The sequence below is a fragment of the Bos taurus genome, chromosome 10, assembly GCF_002263795.3.
Source record: "Bos taurus isolate L1 Dominette 01449 registration number 42190680 breed Hereford chromosome 10, ARS-UCD2.0, whole genome shotgun sequence".
Lineage (NCBI taxonomy): Eukaryota > Metazoa > Chordata > Mammalia > Artiodactyla > Bovidae > Bos > Bos taurus.
The window spans coordinates 88,822,819-88,846,531 of NC_037337.1; the positions used below are offsets into that span (position 1 = coordinate 88,822,819).

The 23,713-nt window shown below is 40.8% G+C and overlaps 1 protein-coding gene across 3 annotated transcripts; it reads right to left on the reverse strand.

Annotated features, from left to right (window-relative positions):
* Positions 1 to 498: 498 nt before the first annotated feature.
* On the reverse strand, positions 499 to 23,680 carry ALKBH1 (alkB homolog 1, histone H2A dioxygenase). Of its 3 annotated transcripts, NM_001434809.1 has the most exons (7): positions 23,489 to 23,680; positions 22,356 to 22,464; positions 18,596 to 18,758; positions 13,610 to 13,692; positions 6,626 to 6,716; positions 3,172 to 3,365; positions 499 to 2,291 (listed from the first exon to the last, which is right to left on the reverse strand). In NM_001434809.1, the coding sequence occupies exons 4-7, from the start codon at positions 13,666 to 13,668 to the stop codon at positions 1,862 to 1,864; spliced, it is 774 nt and encodes a 257-aa protein (NP_001421738.1). In that variant the 5' UTR covers positions 13,669 to 13,692; positions 18,596 to 18,758; positions 22,356 to 22,464; positions 23,489 to 23,680; the 3' UTR covers positions 499 to 1,861. The 3 variants fall into 3 exon arrangements, 2 of the variants coding, with proteins under 2 accessions (NP_001421738.1, NP_001421737.1); NR_198861.1 differs by lacking the exon at positions 13,610 to 13,692 and having other exon boundaries at positions 3,172 to 3,310; NM_001434808.1 differs by lacking the exon at positions 13,610 to 13,692.
* Positions 23,681 to 23,713: the final 33 nt, after the last annotated feature.

Genomic DNA, 23,713 nt, shown 5'->3' on the forward strand with positions numbered 1-23,713 from the left:
AAAGTGGAGTTGCATTACATACATCTTCAAGTATATGTGCCTCACAGAAGTAAATATACATAAAAACGAGAACTGAATTGTGCAAAGAGTCCTGCTGAGCCCCCTCCACCTCCCAGACGAGTCCACAGGCACAGCCTTGGAGGAAGCCTGGCTGATGAGGGGCCTGCTGTCCTCTTGGCGGGCCTGCTTCTCACAGCGCACGCACCTCACTCCATAAGCAGTCTGAACACGCGCTGTTTGTAAAATACTGTCCCTGACCACGAGCCAACACCTTCATCTGACAATCCGCTGACTAAAGAACCACCTATTCAAATGCTGAAGGGTAAGCTGACTGCTGATTTACTGAATGACATGTTGGTTTTCAGTGAGTCACACATAATGCACACAGTGTTCATATAATATATATCACGGAAAATTTAAGGGATTTTTTTTCTCGGTGGTAATTTTAATTATATAAAATTATCCTATTATGAACTAATTTTAGAATCCAGCTACACATAAAGGATGAATCTGTTAATTTTTATTCCTGTAAAAAAAACCCACCAAAGATTACAATATAAACTCAATTATTTAACACTCAAGAAAAAAAAAAAAAGGGCAGGACAGAGGAGAAATCAAAGTTTGGCAAATTGTGTCGCAAGCAGCAGGTAACAAAGCAGCTTCTGGTCAGTCATCCACACAGATAAGCTGGGGTGTTTCTGAGTCTATACAATAATAAGATATTGGCAATATCATGTCCCTAGAAAGGGGCACTAAATTTCCATTACTGTTTGACATAGCAACATCCATCTAGGAAGATGGTAGTGAACATTATCTTCATTTTATGAAAGAGGAAACTGAGGTCCAGAGAAACATAAGGTAACTTAAAGGCTCAGGATATACTGAGTAGTGGGGGGACACAGATTAAAACTCAGGGCTTCATGCATTTTCCACACTGTCTATAATCCAACAACAACAACAAAAGAGTGACTAGAATGTCAAGGAATATTCTCTCCTGTGAGACAGCTACAAAGATTACTTAGGGCAGAAACAGCTAGAGGGCTTCAATAGCATGAACAATATGCAACTGAAAATAGGAAAAAAACTAATCCCAGATACATTCACCCTCAAACACAGATACCGATCTTTAATTTAAAATTGAGTAAGTTTATTCATGGAGAAAACAGTTACAGAATACCTTTAGCATTTTTTTAGTCCAACAATTAAAATTGCATTTAAAAGCCAACGGAAGTGTTTACAGACCCAAAAGACATCTGGAGAAACTACTGTTCCTCTTTCCTTGGGTGTATGTGTGTTTACCTTTTAGGCAAGAGACATAGCTGTGATTAATCTCTTTTCTAGGAGGTGTGATTTCCAGTTATGTGTATAGGACTCTTCTGTGAAGACCAGAGAAGTCCAAAGAATTCAACGTTGATTGGAATTAAGGTAAGACTAATGGTCGGTTCATGGAACCACAATTTTACCACAAATCTCTAGATAGGGTGGTGAAAGGAGAATAATGTTTCCCATCAGCAAAACTTGAGGTATTTAAAGATTCCAGAGACATGGAAACGCACTTCTACCTCGCTCAAAGGTGATGGCAAGGCTGAGAAGGCTCTTGTGGAAAGTCAGACCTTCTCGGACTTCTCCGTGCATTAGCGCCAAAGCCTAACCAGGACTGGACAATGTCAAACGCTTCTCTAACAAAGTGGTTAATCAGCTTCCTCTTCAGGATGAGTTCTAAGGCAACAGTGTGATCAATGATGAGTTTTTCCCTGTCTCTGTTTTCGGCTTGTCTTGGTGCTAAAGTCGATGGCAATACAAAACAGCAAAGCCATTTCCCGTAGAACCTGCCGGAGTACAAGAATGGGCTCTCCAAGTCTCAGCAGTCAGGGTTTAACCTCGCTCGTTTGACTTGGCTATTGTCATCATCCAGATGGCAGGAACCTTCTGTGGCGATGTCTCTTTTATTCTCCTCCATGGGTTCCAAAGGGAAGTCCTGACCCACAGCCAGCACCTGCCGGACAGTCATGTTAACACGAGCAGTTTTCAAGTAGCTGGCGCACACCTGCCAGTCCTCCACAGAACAGGGATCCACCACCGAGTCTCTGGGGAGGTCAGCTGGGAGAGGCGTCCTGAGGCAGCCAGGCAGGCTTTCCCCTTCTGGACTGGGAAGGACCCTCGGGACCGCATGGTTCACCAGGCGGCTGAAACCTGACATCACCATGATGTCACCACTGTGCATAAACATGGGGGTGGGGGCTTCGTCTCTTTTGAGGCCACCCAGGAGAAAGATGGCAGACTGTCCGAAGCTGTGAAGTAAAACACCACGCAGTAGTAAGTTTCTGTTGTTAGCCACGGTTGGGAAAGTTAACTGCCAGCTGCACTAGTTTTCTAATTTCGGCATGATACTCATTGCTTCCAAATACTCCTTTTGGGATGGGGTGTGTGTGTGCTGTGTGGCTCATGGGGTCTTAATTCCCCAATCAGGGATCGAGACTAGACCCATGGCCATGAAAGTACCAAGTCCTAACCAGTGGACTGCCAGGGAAGCCCCAGTCCTCCTTTTTAAAGTGTGCTAAGATCCTTCTTTTCTGGTTTGTGTCTGTGAGCGACTAGTCCATGGTCTGCTATTTAAACTTATTAGAGACCACAGAACTACTGTAAAATAGATTGAAGCAATTAAACAAGCAAATAAAAATTTATTTGGGTTCTTTACTAGATATTTATCATTTCTGTTCATTTTAAAGATAAGGCAGTTAAGAAGATTCTGTTCAGGCACTTTCCTCTGGAGATGTAGCACTCTGCAAAAATATAAACTTACATTCAGGGAGACAAGCAGAGTAAACTACTCGGGCTTCTGTGCTTTCCTCTTCTCTATTTCAAAAAGATCGCTCCCTTTGCCTTATGGTCTTTACCACTCATCTATTCCACAGACACTCACAATACCTCTCATTATGAAAGACAGAATCCATGCATCTTAAACAGAAATATTAATTGTAACTTGGTCATTACCCAAAAAGTCGATGTTAATTTTACTTACAGTACATTTCTAAGATGCCCAGAAGTGAAAGATTATTAAGTTCACTCATTTAAAAAATTTAATGTTTTTATTTACTTAAGCTTAAAAATGCTTTATAAAAAAGGAATAAAATGATAAAAGGTAATTCAAAATCCCTAGACCCAACTCACCTGAATGATAGCAGGGGTCTGGAGTGATCTAGTTCAGATCTATCTACATGGATCCCCAGTGTGGAGTCTAATCGGTAGTAATTCAGGATACCTGCTTCAGCTCGGAAACCCTGAAATCCACAGGCAGCAGCTACTTGCTCTGAGAGGAAAGCCAGGTCAGAAGGGAAAGGTGTATAATGATCTGCTGAGTATCTCTTTGATAAAAGCAGGGAAAATAAGAAAAATAAACAATGATCTCAGGAAAAGAGAAAACTGTGGCATACGATTAATTACCACTTTAAAATCACCTAATTTACATGCAGTACGTTGACTGAGTGATTCACAATGTTGCGTCAGTTTCTGCTGTACAGCAAAGTGACTCAGTTATACCTATGCCTACTCCCTTCTTACCTTCTTTTCCATTACGGTTTACTGAATATAGTGCCCTGTGCTGTCCAGGACCTTGTGGTTGGTTTATCCATTCTATATACAAGAGCCTGCACCGCTACCCCCAAACTCCCATTCCCCCCTTCCCCACCCCCTCCCCCTCGGCAACCGTAAGTCTGTTCCCTACCACATGTAATATTAATACAGCCCTTAAAAGTTTTTTTTATTCAAGTATAGCCGACTTACAACATTATATTAGTTTCAGATGTACAACACAGTGATTCAAAACTTTTACAGATTATACTCGATTTGTAGTTATTATAAAGTATTGGCTATATTCCCTGTGTTGCACAATATATCCTTGTAGCCCATTTCTTTTATACATAAAGCTTTTTATACACAAAAGTAAAAGTTTGTCTTCTTAATAGCCACACATTTTTGAGGCATCCAGCAATCTGATATTGAGCCAATTCAAAACACCGAGCACCTATGATATGGTAGGCACCACGCTACGCGATGACAGATCCGGCAAATTCACCCCGCACGGGGTCAGCTGTACAGAGCAATCACACCTCTCTCTGAGAGCTTCTCGGTCGTGTCTGACTCTGCAACCCCACAGATTATACAGTCCCTGGAATTCTCCAGGACACAGTACTGGAGTGGGTAGCCTTTTCCTTCTCCAGGGGATCTTCCCAACTAAGGGATCAAACCCAGGTCTCCCGCATTGCGGGCAGATTCTTTACCAGCTGAGCCACCAGGGAAGCCCAAGAATACTGGAGTGGGTAGCCTATCCCTTCTCCTGTGGATGTTTCCAACCCAGGAATTGAACTGGAGTCTCCTGCATTGCAGGTGGATTCCTTACCAGCTGAGCTACCAGGGAAGCCCCACTCTAATCCCAAACATGAGAGTTCTCTTAGGTAAAAAGGCAACTAAGAACTCTGTCACTGCCAAGCGGTACCTATGGAAACATGCCAACTAAATGTAATGTATCCCGGATGGGATCCTGGGACAGAAGGCAGAAAGTGTATCAATTAAGAACTAGTCTGCAACATAGCTTCCTGTGATTTCAATGGTCAATCTGATGGGCTGACATGCTCAAAACATTTAAACTGACTTACACTATGGTCAAGTCAGGACCTTAAAATGGAAGTAATTTTCCGCACTTACCTTCCTGAACTGCCTCTATTTTTTGTACCTAAGGCTCACAACTCTTAAAGGCCAGAACACTCTCCATACAAAACACACACGATTTCTGAGAACAAGGCAGCAGCCGGGTCTGAGGGCTTCGTGAGCCAGCAGCAGCCGACACTTCTTGATCTGATGCTCCTCTCTCAGTCCTCCTGTTACTCAATCAACCTCAGATCTGATTAGAAAAATCAGACTTTTCTGAAAGTCTCTGATGGATGGCCAAGCCTCTTCAGTTGGAATCTGTTTTACTTTTTTCTTCTCTTTTTTCCTGTACTACAAATAAGAGCTCCTATTTAATTTCTCAAAATTATGAGTGTAGTTAGAGGTTTTGGAGAAGGCGATGGCACCCCACTCCAGTACTCTCGCCTGGAAGATCCTATGGATGAAGGAGCCTGGTGGGCTGCAGTCCATGGGGTCGTTGAGAGTTGGACACGACTGAGCGACTTCACTTTCACGCGTTGGAGAAGGAAATGGCAACCCACTCCAGTGTTCTAGCCTGGAGAATCCCAGGGACGGGGGAGCCTGGTGGGCTGCCGTCTATGGGGTCACACAGAGTCGGACACGACTGAAGCGACTTAGCAGCAGCAGCAGCAGCAGAGAAGGTTTTCTCTACCATTTCGTTTTAGTCCTTCCTTTAGTCCAAGACAAACTACTTACAGCACTGGGTCGCCTCTGCTGTAACAGAACAGTCAGCTTTTGGGCTTTTATCCTGACCGAATTCCCTGTGCACTGCTCTTGCTTCTTAATTCTCCTCCACTTTTCTCTGATAAACCATTCAGTGTGTTTTGACTCTTTTCACACCATGCTTTTCTTAGTAAGTGAGGCTAACTCTGAGGTCCTTGGGAAATAACAGTATCTACAATAAAACTAGTACCTTAAAAACCAAAAAGCTAACATTTATTGTGTTAATGAATTTAACTGCTTAGAACAGTCAGGCACTACTGTAAGCACTATAAAGGCATTAATCGTTTAATCCTCACAATCGTCTTGGGAGGTTAGACACTAGCCATATTGAAGGCAGGATTCAAATCCAGGCTGTCTAACCAGAAGAAAACCACATGGCCATTTCCCCAAATACAGATGTCTGGTTTTCCATTAAAGCTGTATCACTGAAAATAAGACTTATATCATGAATAGTTCTCAGCAACATTTATTACTGAGTAGTTAATAATTTATTCATAAGCTGGATTGACTGAAACTACAGAGCTGTTAAGTAACTGGTTAGTAGGAAGATGGTTCATGCCAATTTGATTCAGTTTATCCTCAGAATTAAGTCCTTTTGGTGGCAAACACCTGAGAAAAGTGGCACTGAGATGTCAGGGATAAAGGAGGCATTTTCCGAAGCGCAAGGGTCAGGAAAGAAGAAATTGTACCTCAAGAAAACATGGAACTTTAACTGTAGACATTCTTTCCCATCTCTCCCCTGCACAGACCTTATACAGCAGCCAAAGGAATCTAGATTTTGAAAGTTCTTTTGAGTTGATGGAAGAGAACACTGTAAGGACATGGAGCTTCTTTCACTCCAGGCACATATTATGTAAAAAATAAATAATCAACAAACACTAAATAACAATGGAACTAAAGATTATAATTGAAAACTCCTCATGAATACAGGAAAGAAAAACCTATATCCCTGAAACCTCCCCAGAGAAAGCATCAATGGATTCTGATGAAATAATATAATCTGAGAGCACATGAAAAAGTACTTTTCTCTTGATAAACTATTTATTCCTCTTCAGATTCTGTATCAAAAGGATTTTAAAGGAGGGAATATATTAAAGAAACCCTCCCACAAATGGATAATCTGATACTTTAAGCTTAGCCAGAAAGAAGTCAAACTATGTGGGCCCAAGAAGCATAAAAATGAAAATCAATGGAATTAGCAAGAAAATCTGAGTACCTTATTGTCCCAGTTATAATGGTAGCCAAGGGTCACCCAGCGTAGTTTCTCTAGCAAACTGCGGGGTCTCCGTTTATTCACTTCTTTACACCTGCAAAATTGGAGACAAAAGATGATTTATTCATTGCAAATGGCAGCAATAGTGTGTTGCATGGATTCTGGAGTCTAAATTTGGTATCTATATAAGCAGTTAGCCAAGATCTCCTCAGGAGAAATTAGAACAGATAAATGAGTTGACCAAGAATATAATACCATCAAAAATATGCTAGCATTTCTAATTCCTAATCCTTGGTTCTAAATCCTCTGCTGAATGGGATCAATTTTAAAGGGTGAGTCTCCAGAATATCAATAATGATAAAATGACAACAGAAATGTCTTTACCTGTCCAGGGCAAATGGGACAGAGTCCTACGGATAATTGAAAATCTGGCTAATAGAACATTTACAATTTCGTTGGCTGAAAGCAGGACATGATTAATTACAGCTACTTTATGTCTAGAATGATGGTGGCTTCCTGGAACTGCAGCTTGGGGGGAAAAATTTGGCAAAATACAGTATACAATAAAAAATTACTGGTTTAACATACCTTCTTTAACCCCACAAAACAACTTAAAACCTGAGGCTTAGCTAACAATTAACGGCCACTTTAATTGATTTGGTTTCTAACATTACCTTATTTAAACCACAAGAGGTTTCTATAAAATGGAGGTGTCCTTTCTGCAATTATAATCTAATCAAATCTATGGGGTTAACCACTCTTTTAGTTTTTAGCCACACAGCATCGCTTGCAGCATGTTAGTTCCCTGACCAGGGACTGAACCTGGGCCCTCAGCAGGGGAAGCATGGAGTCCTAACCACTGGACCATCAGAGAATTTCTTAACTACTCTTTTTCTAAAGAAGCCTGCTTGTTTGATTTACCTCTAAATATCTAAAAATACAAGAATGCTAAGCCTAATCATTTTAGTTTTTCTATGTAATTTACATCATTAATCAATCTTCTTTTTTTAATCTAAGAACCGCTACTCTTTAAAGCAGAAAAGACTGGACTGCTTTAAGGAGTTTATATTTTGACAGGAGATGACAGATAAGTGTAAGAAGAAATGAGGGGAAATTTTAAGGCCATATAAAATCTAGCACTAAAATGGATAGCACAAGACCACCAGAATCAGAAGAAGGAAAGTTCAAAGTCAATAGTCTAATCAGTTAAACCTTCATGGTAAAGTTGGGGAGTTGAATATGGCATTGAAGAACGGCAGGCATTTAAACAAGAAGTGACGTAGTAGGCAATATAGGGAGAGTGTGAGCAGAAGCAAAGGATTTATTATAGGCTCACAGTGTAAATGGCACTCATCTTGATGTCTGATAGCTTACAGGGTAGATGCTGTCTGTCCTCAAAGAGTTTACATTCTAAGGACATTGTAACATAGACATACACCAAGACCAGTGTGTGCTTAGTCGCTCAGTCGTGTCTTTGTGACCCCATGGACTGCAGCCTGCCAGGCTCCTCTGTCCATGGGGATTCTCCAGGCAAGAACACTAGAATGGGTTGCCATGCTCTCCTCCAGGGGATCTTCCCAACCCAGGTGTCGAATCCAGGTCTCCAGCACTGCAGGCGTATTCTTTACCAACTGAGCCACCAGGGAAGCCCCAACACCAAGATCAGTAACTAAATAAAATAAATGGATCAAATACTAACTTACTTCGCACAATTGTGAAGAAGAGAGACCTAGCAGGTCCCACTTCTATCCTTTGAAAAGACTATCTCAGGTTGGCCCTTGGCCAAGCACACTGTTCCTATGGTGTCTCTATAAACAATACAGTTTATGCTGAACACATGCCTTCCTTCTGGGAGTCTGAATTTTGGTACCTGTCAGGCAGAGATTGCCTATGTACCATCCTCCAGTAAAAATCTGGGCACTGGGCTTCTTCAAACCATGCTGATGCTGCTGATCCAGGGACCACACTTTGAGAAACACTATTCTAGCCAAACACACACACACAACCTTTTATTTCTCTCAATAAGAGATCATTTTATTCTTGACAAAGAACCCCAAACCAGACTGATCTGTACAAATAAAGGTAACAAGGCAGCTCTGAAAATTTGATGGTGTTTTAGACATTTGAGGTAATACCAATAAACTGCTTTTCATCAAAAGATGGGGTCTAATGTTCTTCAAGAACAGGGTATACATTATTATAACCAACACAGAGTTTATGGTCTTAGTAAAACAATAAAAATTATAGTAACAACCAAGCATGAAGATATAGCTTCTAACATGAACTTTAAAATTTTTGTTTTTCTAGGAAACCAAAAAGAACATCTCTTTCTACCTTAACTGATCACTATAGAAAAGGCTTTGGGTTTTGTCCTATATGAATATTATAGAGGGGCACCAGTCCAGGATGCAAAAGCAGCCAGAGAAGAGCCATACTTTCTTTTCTTTTTTTTTTTAAGAGCCATACTTTCACAGGCATTAACTCCAGTTCTCATAACAGAAGGGAAAAAAAAAAAAAAAGCTTAAAATTTGCTTAGTAAAAGATTAATTCTGAGTGTGCCATTTTGAGGAGAAAATGTGCATATGTGTGTTTATATAATGCAGGTATGAAATTCTACCCCTTATTTCATATCCTCTTTTGAAAACCTGACTTCTATTCTTGCTTTTGTATAGGATTTCTGGAAGGAAGGTAGCAACAATCACTGTAACAACTGCCTTCAAGATGTGAGAGCAGGACTGGCCTGTGCTAGACATTTCTTTTTGTAGTAGCACCTAGGGACTCTTCTCTGGAGAAGGTGGTGGCACCCACTCCAGTACTCTTGGCTGGAAAATCCCATGGGCGGAGGAGCCTGGTGGGCTGCAGTCCATGGGTTCGCTAAGAGTCGGACACGACTGAGTGACTTCACTCTCACTTTTCACTCTCATGCATTGGAGAAGGAAATGGCAACCCACTCCAGTGTTCTTGCCTGGAGAATCCCAGGGACAGGGGAGCCTGGTGGGCTGCCGTCTATGGGGTTGCACAGGGTCAGACACGACTGAAACGACTTAGCAGCAGCAGGGACTCTTCTGGTCCCCATGGGCCTCCTGGGTAATAAAGATTCCAAAAAATTCATTTGAACATTGTGAATAGTATTAGGCTCAAACCAGGTTTCACATGCTCCCACATCTTTTTCAGGCAGAAAATACTGAGGGGTTAATGAAGGGAAGGGTGGGCGGTTCTTTTTTTAAGCCTGACTTGTCCTAAAAGGAAGAAGCCAAGAAGGCTCACTGGCAATGGAGCTGCTCACCCACCCGAAGGAATGCAGGGAACGATGCCATCTAACCTAACTTTAAATCTTCACCCAATTATCCAGAAGAAGGTTTTCAAGCAGGTATGACCCTAATTATTGGTGCTCACTGCTAACAGAAACGTGCTGCCCCTTCAGGCAGCAGCCAGCAGATGACTGATGGGCAGAGCTTGCACCTTCTCCTCTGCTGAATGCCCACTCAGCACCGTGCTCAGGTTCTGTCAGGGGAAAACCCTTATGTAAGTGTTAGCATTTCTCTCAGCAGTCTCGTTCTACAGCACTGCTTTCAACTGAACCTGAACTGTGTGGAAATGAAGTCCTGTCCTGCTTGCCCGCTCTCCATGCAGTGGGTAAGCACTGAAGTCTTTTTCTTCCTTGCCTCAAGGGAGTGAACCACGTTCTCACTTAGGACAGAAATCTGGAAGTTGCTTATGACAGAAAACCTTCAATATCCTATTACAGGTATTGCTTCTCCAATCATTTTTAAAGATTTAGGGACTGTCTTTCACCACTCTGAATATCTCCCTCCACAACCACAGCTTTTGGTCCTTCTTCCTTTCCTAGTCCCTCACTTTCATTAAACCTAAAGTTGCATCTCAGGTCCCTGGAACTCCAGTTTTTCAGTATTTGAGTACTTACAGTTTTGTTTCTCTTCTTAACCTGAATCTTTCAGTAAACCAGAGCAAACGGACATCCAATTCTACTCTAACACCCTTTGGCTATCTTGTAAATGTTAGTTTTATCTCATCTTCTACCTTCTGTTCTAAACCTTCACCATTTGTCTCAAGTGCTCAGTCCTGCCCCTACTCCCTTCCAGGACAAAGAGAACACAGAGGCCCACTCAGAGGATCCAGTTAATGATTTCAACTTCCCTCTCCTACACCTCTATACTGTGTGAAGTCCTTACTCTGTCCTTCCTTCCTGGTCTCAGCAGTGGTTTTCTTTCTTTCCATTAAGGCCAGTTCTCACCTACACTCTCTCCCATTTCCCTGATGTAGCCTCTGAGGCCCTTCTCCATTATTATCTTTCTTCTCTTATTTCCAACCTTCCTTTTTATTTGTTTCTTCCTCTTGATCCTATAAAAAAATGTTCAACATTTCCACAAACTTAAGAAAAAAAACAACAAAAAACACTTTTCACACAACCTCTTACTCAGGTACCCTAAGTCCTGCCTGTCTGCTCCATAGCTCTCCTTCTCTTCACGATTAAATCATCCCAAGGACTCAATATCAGCTGCCCCCACTCTCTCTTCTCACTGAGATGTCACTTTTGCTTACACTCTACAAAAACTAGTTTCAATGATACCATTTAATCATCAAATCCTAAGCCTTGGTCCTTGTCTTATTTTGGAAACATTTTCCTACCTTGGCTCCCAATAGTAATTTTTTTCACCCAGACCTGGTGCTTCCTAGGCCCAGCTGCCTTTTCTCTATATGTTTTTCATAAAAAAAAACAAACAAAAAGCCACATCACTCCCACTGCTTTATGATGATGGTCTTCCTGTGTAACTCCCATATCCCTCTGTCTCTCACCTGACTTGGCTCAAAGTTTGCTCTCACTAAACTTTGCTCAGTTCTCCATTTCCAAAGGCAGAGACATCTCCATGTGGATACTCCACAGGCATTTCAAAAACAATAAGCCCCAAACTACACTAAGGATTATCTTTGCTCACTTTCCTCTTCCTCCAATCTTTTTTCCATTAAAAATCTCAGTATATAATGTTCCAATGAACATGGAGGTGCAGATGTATTTCTGGGATAGTGATTTTGTTTCCTTTGGATATATACTTAGAAGGTGAATTGCTGGATCATACAGTAGTTCTATTTTTAATTTTTGAGAAATTGCTACACTGTTTTGCAAAATTAAATAACTGCAGCATTATTTACAGTAGCGAAGACATGGAAACAACCTAAGTTGCTTTCTTTCTTCTGCCTCTCCAATGACAGATGAATGGATAAAGAAACTGTGATACACACAAAGTAGGGTGTATTATTCAGCCATTAAAAAGGGAAATCCTGTCTTTGTGACAACATGGATAAAACTGGATGGCATTATGCTAAGTGGAATAAATCAGAGAAAGACAAATACTGCATGATCACAGTTCTATGTGGAATCTAAAAAAATCTGATACAGAACAGACTGGTGGTTGCCAGAGGTGCTGGGGAGCGGGGGTGTGCGTGTATGAAACGGGTAAAGGTAGTCAAAGATAAAAACCTGTCATTGGAAGAGAGGTTCTGGAGGAGCGTGTGTGCTCAGTCATACCAGCTCTTTGCGGTCCCGTGGATTGTAGCCCACCAGGCTCCTCTGCCCATGGAATTTTTCAGGCAAGAATACTGGATGGGTAGCCATTCTTTTCTCCAGGAGATTTTCCTGACGCAGGGATCAAACCCACTTGTGTCTCCTGCACTGGCAGGCAAGGGTTCTTTACCACTAGCACCACCTGGGAAGCCCATGTACAGCGCAGTGACTATAGTTAATACTGAATGGTACATTTGAAAGTAGTCGAGAATAGACATGTTTTTAAAACAAGAAAAAGAAATTGTTTAACAATGTGAGGTAACTGATGTTAATGAAATTTACTGTGATAATCATTTGAAATTATACATGTATCAGATCATTATGTTGTACACCTTGGATAACACAATGTTATATGTCAATCATATCTCAATAAATCTGGAATACCCCCCACTTTGCCCAAACTTAATCTACCTGCCACTTAGAAATCTGTATTTAATCCTTAACTACTTTTCTGTTACTTTTCATAGTCTTCTGCTTACCAAGTCCTATAGACAATGTCTTTACCAGGCCTGCATTATCTTTTGCATGCGTTAGTAACCTAAATTCTTAATTGTGCTTTCTGCAATGATTAAATTTGCAGTCCATTTTCTGCACTGCCACAAAAATCCTCTGAAGTGAAAAATCTATTACTAATTTTGAATTCCCCATTCACAAGGACAAAGTCCACATTTTCTTATTGTGACAAAAATTTGTATTTTATGACAAGAAAAATTTAAACATAAAACAAATTTCTTTGCCTTTAAGCTCCCTCTCTCCCCCTTACTATGCATTGTGTATCTGTATTATGCATTGATCAAACATCCCCCATTGGCAGAAATACCTGCTCATATAAAGAGCAACATTCTCCCAACATCAGTAAGATAACTCCTTAAAAGATAACGTTCCTTTTTGATCTTATAAGGGGATGCGTAGAAACAGACTCTGTAAACTGTCAACAGTCCATCATTTCATACACAGCTCTCTGTCTCAGAAAACTTAAGCAACTATGCCTTGACTTCTAACAGCTGAATAGTTCTTGGAGCTTTCTCACATGCTATTCCCAGGTAATAATCCTCAGCTTGGTTCAAATAAAATATTTCCATTTCTTTCTTAGATCAATTAATTTTTCATCAACACTATATAGCATGGAAACCCCCTTATAATCTGGTCCTCACCTTTCTCGTTTTGTCTCCAAGCATTTCCTACAAGGACCTTTCATGGCTATGTTTCTGACCATGCAATTTTCTGAGATGCTCTCTCCTCTCCTACTCGACTCTCGATTTTTCTAATTTGCTTTTTCACGCACAGTTTAAACACTTCTTCAGGGAAATCTTTATCCTGGACTCAGTCTCTCACTCCCTTACAGAACTTTGCAGCTTCCTCTATTAAAGCATACAGTTTTAGTGCTGTAAATATGAAAGTACCTGAATTCCTCCTTAAATAGTCTCTTCCTCACAGGCAGGGGCTGAGTTTTAATCTTCATATCTATGCTAGCACCAAGTATTGCCTAAAGCATAAATACACATTATTTAATAAATGAATGAAAATAAGATGGAAAGATACTATATACATACAGTCTTTCATCAACCATTCTCAAGTTTAGCATTATACTTTTACTGGGCTAGCAGAGAAGCTAACAATTTACTTAAAATTAATATTTACTCAGCACCTTATAATACATATAAAGAACTGTGGTTGGCACCAAGGCTACAAAATTTTCACGGTCTGGGGGTGGGGCAGGGTAGACAGTGGGAGGAGAAGGGGCAGATGCCGGGATTCACTACGATACATGCTATAACAGCATCATAAACAAAGTCTTAAAGAAGAAGAAAGGGCAAGGGATTAATTCTGCTTCCGTACTGAAAATATCAATGGAAAAAAGCCTTCACATACACTGAATACAAAAATGGATACAAAGCATTGCATACGCTAACTTATGAAATAAATAAAGCAAAGTTGTTTTATTTAAATATATTTTCCCTTTGTCCTATTGTTTGAAGTTATTTTTGAATAGATAATATATTCAAAAAAATTCAAGAGGTATAAAAAAGTATCCATTAACCAATTATTTCTACAAATATTTATTTAGTAACTACCATGCACCGGAGAATAAAAACACTGGCAAAGGGATAAAGAAGGGAAATGGGGGTGGGGAGTGGTGTGCTATTTTTAACCAAATAAGGGAATCATCTCACAAGATGATATCAGAACAAAGACCAACAGGAAGCAATCCACTGATTGGTCATCTAGGAAAGAACTTTCTAGGTAAAAGGAACAGCTTGTACAAAGAATCTGGGCACGTCTAAAGTGTATAAGGAACTGAATGAAGGCCAGGACTGCTGGAGAATAAACGAAAGAGAACAGGAGCTGAGGTGGGCGAGTCAGATTATGTAGGCCTTAAAGTCTTGATAAAGACATTTGATTTTAAGTGTGATGGGACTGTACACAAAGAATCTGACTGGTCTTTGTCCCTGGTTCTTTAGGGCAAGCTTTTAAACCCTTGGAATTTCTGGAAGGGATACGAAGTGAAGTGAAGTCACTCAGTCATGTCTGACTCTTTGCAACCCCATGGACTGTAGCCTATCAGGCTCCTCTGTCCATGGGATTTTCCAGGCAAGAGTGCTGGAGTGGATTGCCATTTCCTTCTCCAGGGGATCTTCCTGACCCAGGAATCGAACCCAGGTCTCCCACATTGCAGGCAGACGCTTTACCGTCTGAGCCACCAGGGAAGGGATAGGAGTATCTGTTATTCACTATGGACCCTAAGACCACGCCTGAATTTATACTAAGGCGATGACTCGGGATGTGGGCCTGTCAAGCTAGAAAGTGTTATCAGGCAGGGAGACCGAGTTCAATCATGACCAAATCAATCACGCTCAAGGGGCGAAACTCCAATTACAACCGCGAACACTAGGCCTCGGGGGAGCTTCCTGTGAGCGCCACATGTCCTGATTCCCTGGGAAGAGGTCACGGACACTCTGTGTTCAGGATCCTTCCAGACATCACTCTGTAGTCTCCTCACTGGATGGCCCTGATCTGTACCTTTTATAATAAAATTATAAACATAAGTGTAATGCTTTCTTGAGTTTTGTTAATTGTTCTATTGAGTGAAGGGAGATCACAGGTTCCAAGACATGGGAACTCCCCTGAATTTGTATCCAGTCGGTCAGAAGTGTGCACAGACTGGGGGTCTCCCAAACTCGGAGGTGGTGTCTGAAGTGAGGGGACTTTGGCTAAGGACCACGCCTTTAACTTGTGATGTCTGTGTTGATTCTGGATGATGAGCATCAGAACTGAACTGCAGTACTGCAGATAAGAACTATAAAAGATGAGTATTGAAAACAGACTGGAGAGAGACGAGAGCAGACACAGGGCGACGGGTTAGGAGGCCACTGCAGTTGAGTGACGGTGGCTTTAGACCAGCGTGGATGTGATGGAGATACCGAGGAATGATTTTATTCATCACGACTGTCGATGCTACTGTATTTGCTGGAGGGCTGGAGTTGAGATTTCTCGGTGGCTGTATGGTGCCTGATGCTACTACTGGGGTCTATCATGTTTGATCTGCTGCTGCTGACACTCAGGTTGTGTCTCATCCCCTCCCCTCCACTGTAAAGCATGCTGTAATAAAGCTGCTCACAGAGAGACACGCAGGTGAGGTGAAATCCTGCCGACAGACAGCTGTTTCTCATCCTCCCCTCACAAGCAATGCTGCAATAAAGATGCTTACACCCAACTACTGGACTGTGTGTGAGCATCTCTAGCTACACTATTCACTGACAACAAACTGAACAAAACATAAATTGGGGTGCCCTAATTTTGTGAACACATCTATTTTTGGTTATATGTCCCAAATATTTCATTTTCTACTTAAAAGTTTCTTCTGCCCCGACCACAGAAACCTAGAAAGTTAAAATTGAAAGGATTCTTAGAGGTCCTCTAATTCAGAGGTTCTTACTGTGAATGTAACAGTAGATAACCAAAATCTCTAGGGAAATCTTTATGAACCACAGAACCTCTCCCTTTCTGACACACTCTGGGAACGTGGGAGAACCGGCATGTACTGTCTAGGTGACTCTGACCATGATTCAGCCACCCTGAATGGCTATTCCAGTCCAATCCCTCTGTTTCCCAGATGAGGAAACTGAAGCATCTATCCTGTAGTGACAGAAGGAAAAGTAGGCCCTAACTGATTTTCAGGGCTGGAAGCAATGTCTGAGCACATCAATTTCTCCCAACCCTTGACAACAGAAGGTATACCATCACATTTTGTATTTTTTCTAATTTATTAGACCAAAAAAAAAAGTATCTCACCATTGTTTACGGGATGATTTATTACAGAGATTCATCTGAGCTATCTTGGAAGATGACAACTGGCATTTCAAGAGAATCATTTGTTAGAAACAAACAAACAAAAATTAATTTTTTGAAAACAGAGGCTGGTTTAGTTAACAAACTCTAAGCTCTCTAATTTCACTCAGCTAGGATCTTCCCTTGCTGCTGCTGCTAAGTTGCTTCAGTCGTGTCTGACTCTGAGGGACCCCGTAGACGGCAGCCCATCAGGCTCCACCGTCCCTGGGATTCTCCAGGCAAGACCACTGGAGTGGGTTGCCATTTCCTTCTCCAATGCATGAAAGTGAAAAGTGAGAGTGAAGTCGCTCAGTCGTGTCCAACTCTTCTCGACCCCATGGACTTCAGCCCACCAGGCTCCTCCGTCCATGGGATTTTCCAGGCAAGTGTACTGGGGTGCCATTGCCTTCTCCTTACTTGCTCTGAATTCTACAGAAGACGTATTTAATAGCAGGATTTTCCACACTGCTTTTGTTTGTAACATAACCTACAGACCAAGAGGATTTTTAAAGGAAAACCAATGCATTTTATTGTTATTTTCCTTTCAGCTTAAGAAAATCATCTATTTCCTTGTTAGAATTAATATGACATAGTTTCTGAAAACTGTATCATTAAACAATTAATATGACATAGTTTCTGAAAATTAAGTCCAAACAACACACACAAAACTGATACAAAGATTTTAACAGGCTGTTCTAAGGAATTCTCACATATTATCTTGTTTAATCCTAACACTGTTACATGAGGAAAAGACTACTACTACAAGGCATAGAAAGGTTAAACTGCTAAAAGTCAACAAAGCCAGTAACTGGCAGAGCCAGGATTGGAACCCAGGCAATCGGACTCTCGAACCAATGCTTTACATCACTACCCTTGGCCCTAACCAACCTTTCTGGTGTCATCTCTTGCCAATCCTATTTAGGACTTTCGGGAAGCATCTTCCATCTTCAATCTAGCCACTTACTTGACCATACTCATTATCTTACAAACTCTATCCCTGTACTTTCCAAATTGTATTTAATTATATGTGCACATATCTCTGTCTATGACTAACCTACAATTCCTTGAAGGCAGGAACTGTGTCTTTTCTGTCTTGAATCTCTAACACTTAAGCACAGAATCCGACACAGCAGAAACCCAACGGACATTTGTGGAATAAACACATGAATGCATGCCTTCTGTGCTCCTGTAACACGGAACACGTTACTCTGCCTTTGTTAAGGCTGCTCTCTCTACCCCAAACAGCCATTTTACTATTCTGACGGGCAAACACCTAATTGTTTTTGAAGATTCATTTCAAATGGATAGAGAAAAAAAAAGAGGATAATGGGCCCAATTAAAAAATCATTTTTCCTTCTTTGACACCTCTTTCCTGCCTGCAAGAATTATTTCTTCCTCTGATTCCCCACAGCATTTTCATAAACATCTATTCTAACACTTTCTGAGCTCTATTATCTTATTCCTGTTGATACTGAGTTCCTGCCATAGACTATGCACTCCTGAGTGCTGAGACAGGGTCTTGTTTATCTTTGTACTGTGTATCTCCAATGTTTAGCATCATGTCTGGCACACAACTGACCCTCAAAAAATATCTGTAGAATAAATGAAAGCTGAAACAACATTAAGGTACAAAGACTAGTTTTCATGAAGAACAGCTGGTCACCATTAAACAGAAAGTAATACTGACTTCATCCTGGAGAGCAGAAGGCTTTTAGTGTTACTCTCTTCAGGATACTATAAGGCTTCAAAGGAACTCTCTTCAAGCAGAAAAAAGGGTGAAGCTGAATAAAAATGGATTATCTAATGATTAACGAGGATGAATTCATTATCTATGCTATGATAAGCTAATGTTTAAAATGGATCTCAATTTACTATAACTGTCAAAGCGTCTGTCCAAATGTTCCTGGGGGAAAGAATATAACTGTGCTGTATTTGAGTGGACATTAGAGAAAAAAAAAGCAGGTCAGTTACTTTCACTGAACTATTATAGAGTAGTTCCTTTAAAGACCTGTGATGACCTGAGCTGAATACTAATGATTTACTGTGACTGTATGACTTACCTTAGAAACTCCTTGCTCTGTTCCCACAAATCCTGGGTCTCTTCTTTAGTCATATGCTTGTCCAGGTTACACACATTAGGTTTCCGGGAATATAACTTAAGGCACTGCTTTACCCAGTGCCACTGGTAACCTGGGAGGAAGGGGTTTGAGATAAAAATAAACCCTATACAGAGATGAACGAGAGAAAAAGAAGAGGAGGAAATTCTCCGTCAGTTAATCAGATCATTTATTTTTGCTGACATCCTTCTATCCCCTACTTTATTATTTACTCCACACCTCCTTTTGCTAATGCTTCTACACATAAACATAAGTTTTCATTCCTACACTCCAGTTTTAGAGGAAGAGGTATTCCTTCAAGTTAATAAAAAGCTGTTTTGATGATGGTTGCCAGACATCTATCACTATGCAATTATCTCTGGCTTTTTGGGTTATTCTCAAGAGAAACAAGTATTACACAATTATTAATTGTGTTAACCCAAAGGAAACTTCAGAACTAAAACTGCCAAGTCATCCTTCAAATTTCACCAAGTATCATTCACAGAGGTGGAAGCTGCTTCCTGTAGTTACTATTTCTCTGATATCTCAGTGTTACCTTTTTGCCTTTTCTGTTTTCTAATATCTAACTAACTATTATTTTTTTACTATTAAACTATCTCAGTTAAAACGACTGTTGTGATTTCTGCCTCTTTTGATCTTTGACTACTATAAGAGGGAAGAAAGACAGTATGGACATCTGTCCAGTATGCAAATACCTCGCCATCTCTCCTCTGTAAAAGAGGAGTAACAATGCCAACTGGAATCATATGCACAGGTAACGGTTCACTCATCAACATTCAACAAACATACACTGTATGCACTTTCTTAAGAATTAGAGACAGATGAAAAACTCTGTTCTAAGAAGCACCTGGAGAGAGCAGTAGAGATAGTTATACAGATAATGTCTTTTAGAAGTCTGGCTATGAAGGGAAACAAAGGCTGAGAAGGAGCCATAGAAGAATAAGGGGAGAGTTTGGAAAGACCTAAGCATGCTTACAGATGATGAGCAAAGAGCCAGCAGAAAGGAACTGGCTGAATATAGGAGAGGGAAAAGGAGCACAGGGAGGTCTTGAAAGCTGGAAGGGGTAAAAGGCAGGATCAAAAGGTGAAGAGAGTGGTTTTGAACAGAAGGCACCCCTCTTCCTCTAAAATTCAGGACAGGAATGAACACTCACTGAGAAGTGCGGAGGTCACTTTTGCATTTCACGTATAAGTCAAATTCTCCAAATAATTTAAGAATGATAGAAGTGTTGATATTTTGGAAAAAAAAAAGATATGAGAAAATTTTCCAATAAATGACTGTCTGTTATCACCACTACTTTACAAAATAAGAATATTATAATATTCCTAAAGATATCACATTAAACGAAGAATACTTCCGATCTAATTCAGGTTTGAACAGTGACAGGAAATTAAACACTTTTATAGGCAGTCAGTTCCAGACAACTGCTGTTTTATGGAGTTAAAATTTGCCTAATTTTAATTTTTCATGCATTGGTCTTAGGTCTTAAAACACAGCAACCACAAATCAGTTTTCAATTCTTCTTGATAAATGCCTCTAACTATGTAGCTAACATTTACTGAGCATTTACTATGTGCCAGAAACTGACCTAAGTACTTTACATGTACACTCACATTGAATCCTATCCTTATAAAGTGGGTACTATCTTTTGACACATTTTACATATGAAGAAATTGAGGCCAAGAGAATTAAGAAACTTGCTCAAGATCACACAGTACGAAGTGGTGGAGCCAGGACATGAACCCAGAGTCTGGTGTCAGAACTTAAACCCCAGTATGCACTGCTTTCCACCTGTTTCTATGTAGGATAATGTTTGATGTTATCATGGTCCCCCTCAGGTCTACCCTACCCAAGACTCAGTCTCTGGTCTTCAGACCCATCACCTTCCTGCTCACTCTTGTAAGGACAGCTTGTGGTTTACTCAGGTTCCTTTAGAATACGCAGGATCCTGAAGTAAACATAATCCTTCTGATCAAGTCAGAGTAAAGTGAGACTCATTTCCCATGTCTTGGACGTTGTACTTCTATTAAATGCAGCTTATATGATGGCAGGAAAGACAGAATAAAGTCTTTAAGGACATAATGAGGAACCAACTCAAATGATGTGGCCTAAGTGTGAAATCCCAGAAAACTTCAAATACCAAGTAGAGGCATACCTCAGATACTTTGACTTTTAAACCACTGCAATAAAGTGAGTATTCCAAGTCACAAGATTTTTTGTTTCCCAGTGCAAATAAAATTTACACTATACTGTACTCTATTTATGCAATAGCATTGTGTCTAAAAAACAATGAACACACTTTAATTAAAAATTTATTTGAATTATATAAAACAATGCTGAAAAACGCTAACCATCATCTGAGCCTTTAGTGAGCTGTAACCTTTTTGCTGCTGGAGGGTTTGAAATATTACGAGAATCACCAAAATGTGACAGAAACACAAAGTGAGCAAATGCTGTTGGAAAAATGGTGCCAAAAGACTTGCTTAATCCGGGGTTGCCACAAAACTTCAGTTTGTACAAAAATAAAACTATCCGTGAAGCACAATAAAATGAGGTATGCCTATATTCCAACACGCACAGCAGAAAACCAAACTGGGGCTGGTAACTTTTCAGTCTGAACAATCTGGTAAACATGGCCATGAACACAAGAGCAAGGCATGAAAGGTAAAGGCCGCCTTCAGGAATAAAAGCAGCACAAAACACTACTGGTGACAGATGCTCTTTATCCAAATGCACGAAGAGCAATGCTTTCATATGTAAAAGCCACCACTCAGCTGTTTCCTTTGTGACTTCAGACACAAAAGTGCATGTGGGCTTTTATGGAAGTGTGAAAGTTGTTACCTCTTCCCACAATGGCAACATATACACTTCAGTGGTCATAATGTATTAACAGCTGTAACACAGACCTGGCTCTTGGAACAACAAAAACTAAATTTTTGAAGGAATTTCTCTTGCTTTTGACCTGCATTTGAAATCACAAGTGCAATGTTAACTTTATGTCTTCGAGGTACAGAATGGAGATATAAGATCGTCTGGCCAAATAAGGCATTATATTTATGCAACAGCATTGTGTCTATGCTAAAAAACAATGAACACACTTTAATTAAAAATTTATTTGAATTATATAAAACAATGCTGAAAAACACTAAATGGTTCATGATAATTAATCAACAATGGCCCCATGAGCCTAGAAAAAAGGTTAATAACGTTACCCACTTTTCATTATTATCTTAATTTCTCTACCTGACATCACTGAAATTCAAAAATCTAGATTATTTTGCCTTATAGGACTTTTGATTTCATTAACTGTAGTTTTCTATTCAAAAATTCAGTCTTGATAACAGCAACAGCTTTTAAGTTGTTACATCATTTGTGAATGTAGGGATTTTTGACTGGAGTGAACATGATGAGTTACTCTTATCAATTCAAAGTACTTCTTCTATTCAGAGCTGCGGCAGGGAGCCCAGAGCCACTGTTCTGATCTTTGGTTTGAACCTGGTTTGTCACTTCCTGCACTATAAGGCAGGCATTACTGACTCCTATTCTAGCCAAATAAACGGACATCTTAGACAAGGAAGAATTCAGGAGGGGTTTGGGAGCAGAACATTTGTACATTTAGTTTTCTTCTTTGTCTATTTACTCCTTCTCCAAAACTAGACAAACTTTGAGTAATTTTTGCCTTCTGAGCTCAACTGAACTCACCAGGATAGCCTTGGAGTCCGTAGGCTTGCCACTTGCTGACCGGCTCAAGTCCTGCTCTGAGTGCATCATGGTCACTGACTGAGGACAAATTTAACTGGGATTTCACCACCTGGCAGGAAGCAAACAGAAGTCAGCAGGCTAAAGCTATTTCACAGGTTAACTGTGAGAATCTCAAACCTCTAAAGGCATTTCTGATGTGGGGCAGTTAGGAGTCCTAAGTTTGGGGTCCTAAGTCAAGCCTGAATATTCACTGGAAGGAATGCTGCTGAAGCTGAAGCTCCAATACTTTGGCCGCCTGATGCCAAGAGCCGACTCAAGGGGGCAGCAGAGGTTGAGATGGTTAGTAGCATCATTGACTCAATGGACAAGAATTTGAGCAAACTCTAGATGGTGGAGGGCAGAGGAGCCTAGCATGCTGCAGTCAACGTGGCTGCAAAGAGTTGGACACGACTTAGCGACTGCACACAACAACAAACTTAGTTCTACCATTTACTTGATATAAGACTTAGATAAGTTACTTAACATCTTAGATCCTCAGTTTCCTCATCTATGTACTAACAAACACAACAGAGCTATACAAAATTGAAGTCGTTATGAGGAGCTGACCTTTAACACTATCTTCTCCTACGATACCACACCTTTGTGATTTTTTATAAGATTCTGAATTATCAAAGGTGTTTGGTATACAGACTACCTTTGGTTAGGACTAACAATAATGCTTGTGAGGAACTTGAACACGGTGTTTAAACAGGGCTTTGAGGAACACCCGGCTGGAGTGCCCTAATCAGAAAAAAATCTTTCAATACAACACTAGGAATTTTGTTTACTAAAAGCACCATAGTTGTTCTCTTTTCGATGGAACCTCTAACCGAAACTCGTAACTTTTTACCCTTGTTAATTACTTATAAATTAAACTTTTAAGGGACCTATGAAGGTTTCCTGGCATTTAAGAATATCTTAAGAGACTCCCCTAGTGGTCCAGTTGTTAAGAGCCCGCCTGCCAATGCAGGGGACATAGGTTCAATTGCTGGTCCGGGAAGATTCCACATGTCACAAGTAACTAAGTCCCAGAGCCAAAACTACTGAGCCCATCGAGACCATCGCTTCCGAGCGCGCCGCTCCTCTCTCCGTACCTTGGGGGCACCAGGTCCCGTACCGCGGGCTGCGTGGGACACGGAGAAGTCGATGACCCCTTCCAGGTCTGCAGTTCCGGGGCGGCTCTGCCGGTAAAAGCGGAAAAGCTTCCGAAACGCGTCCTCCCCAGGCTGCACCGCCAGCGTCGCCACGGAACCCACTGCCGCCGCCATCTTCCCCATCTCGTAGTCAAGCCTCCCCTGATCCGGAAGCTGATTTCCGTG

What these genes read in the sequence shown, in the direction of transcription:
- ALKBH1 (NM_001434808.1), bottom strand. Translation starts at nt 23,671, where the DNA reads ATGGGGAAGATGGCGGCGGCAGTGGGTTCCGTGGCGACGCTGGCGGTG. An exon ending in CGGGACCTGGTGCCCCCAAG is followed by an intron (nt 22,465 to 23,488) that starts GTACGGAGAGAG and finishes GCTTCCTGCCAG; the next exon opens with GTGGTGAAATCCCAGTTAAA. An exon ending in AGACCCCTGCTATCATTCAG is followed by an intron (nt 2,292 to 3,171) that starts GTGAGTTGGGTC and finishes TTTACTTCACAG; the next exon opens with CTTCGGACAGTCTGCCATCT.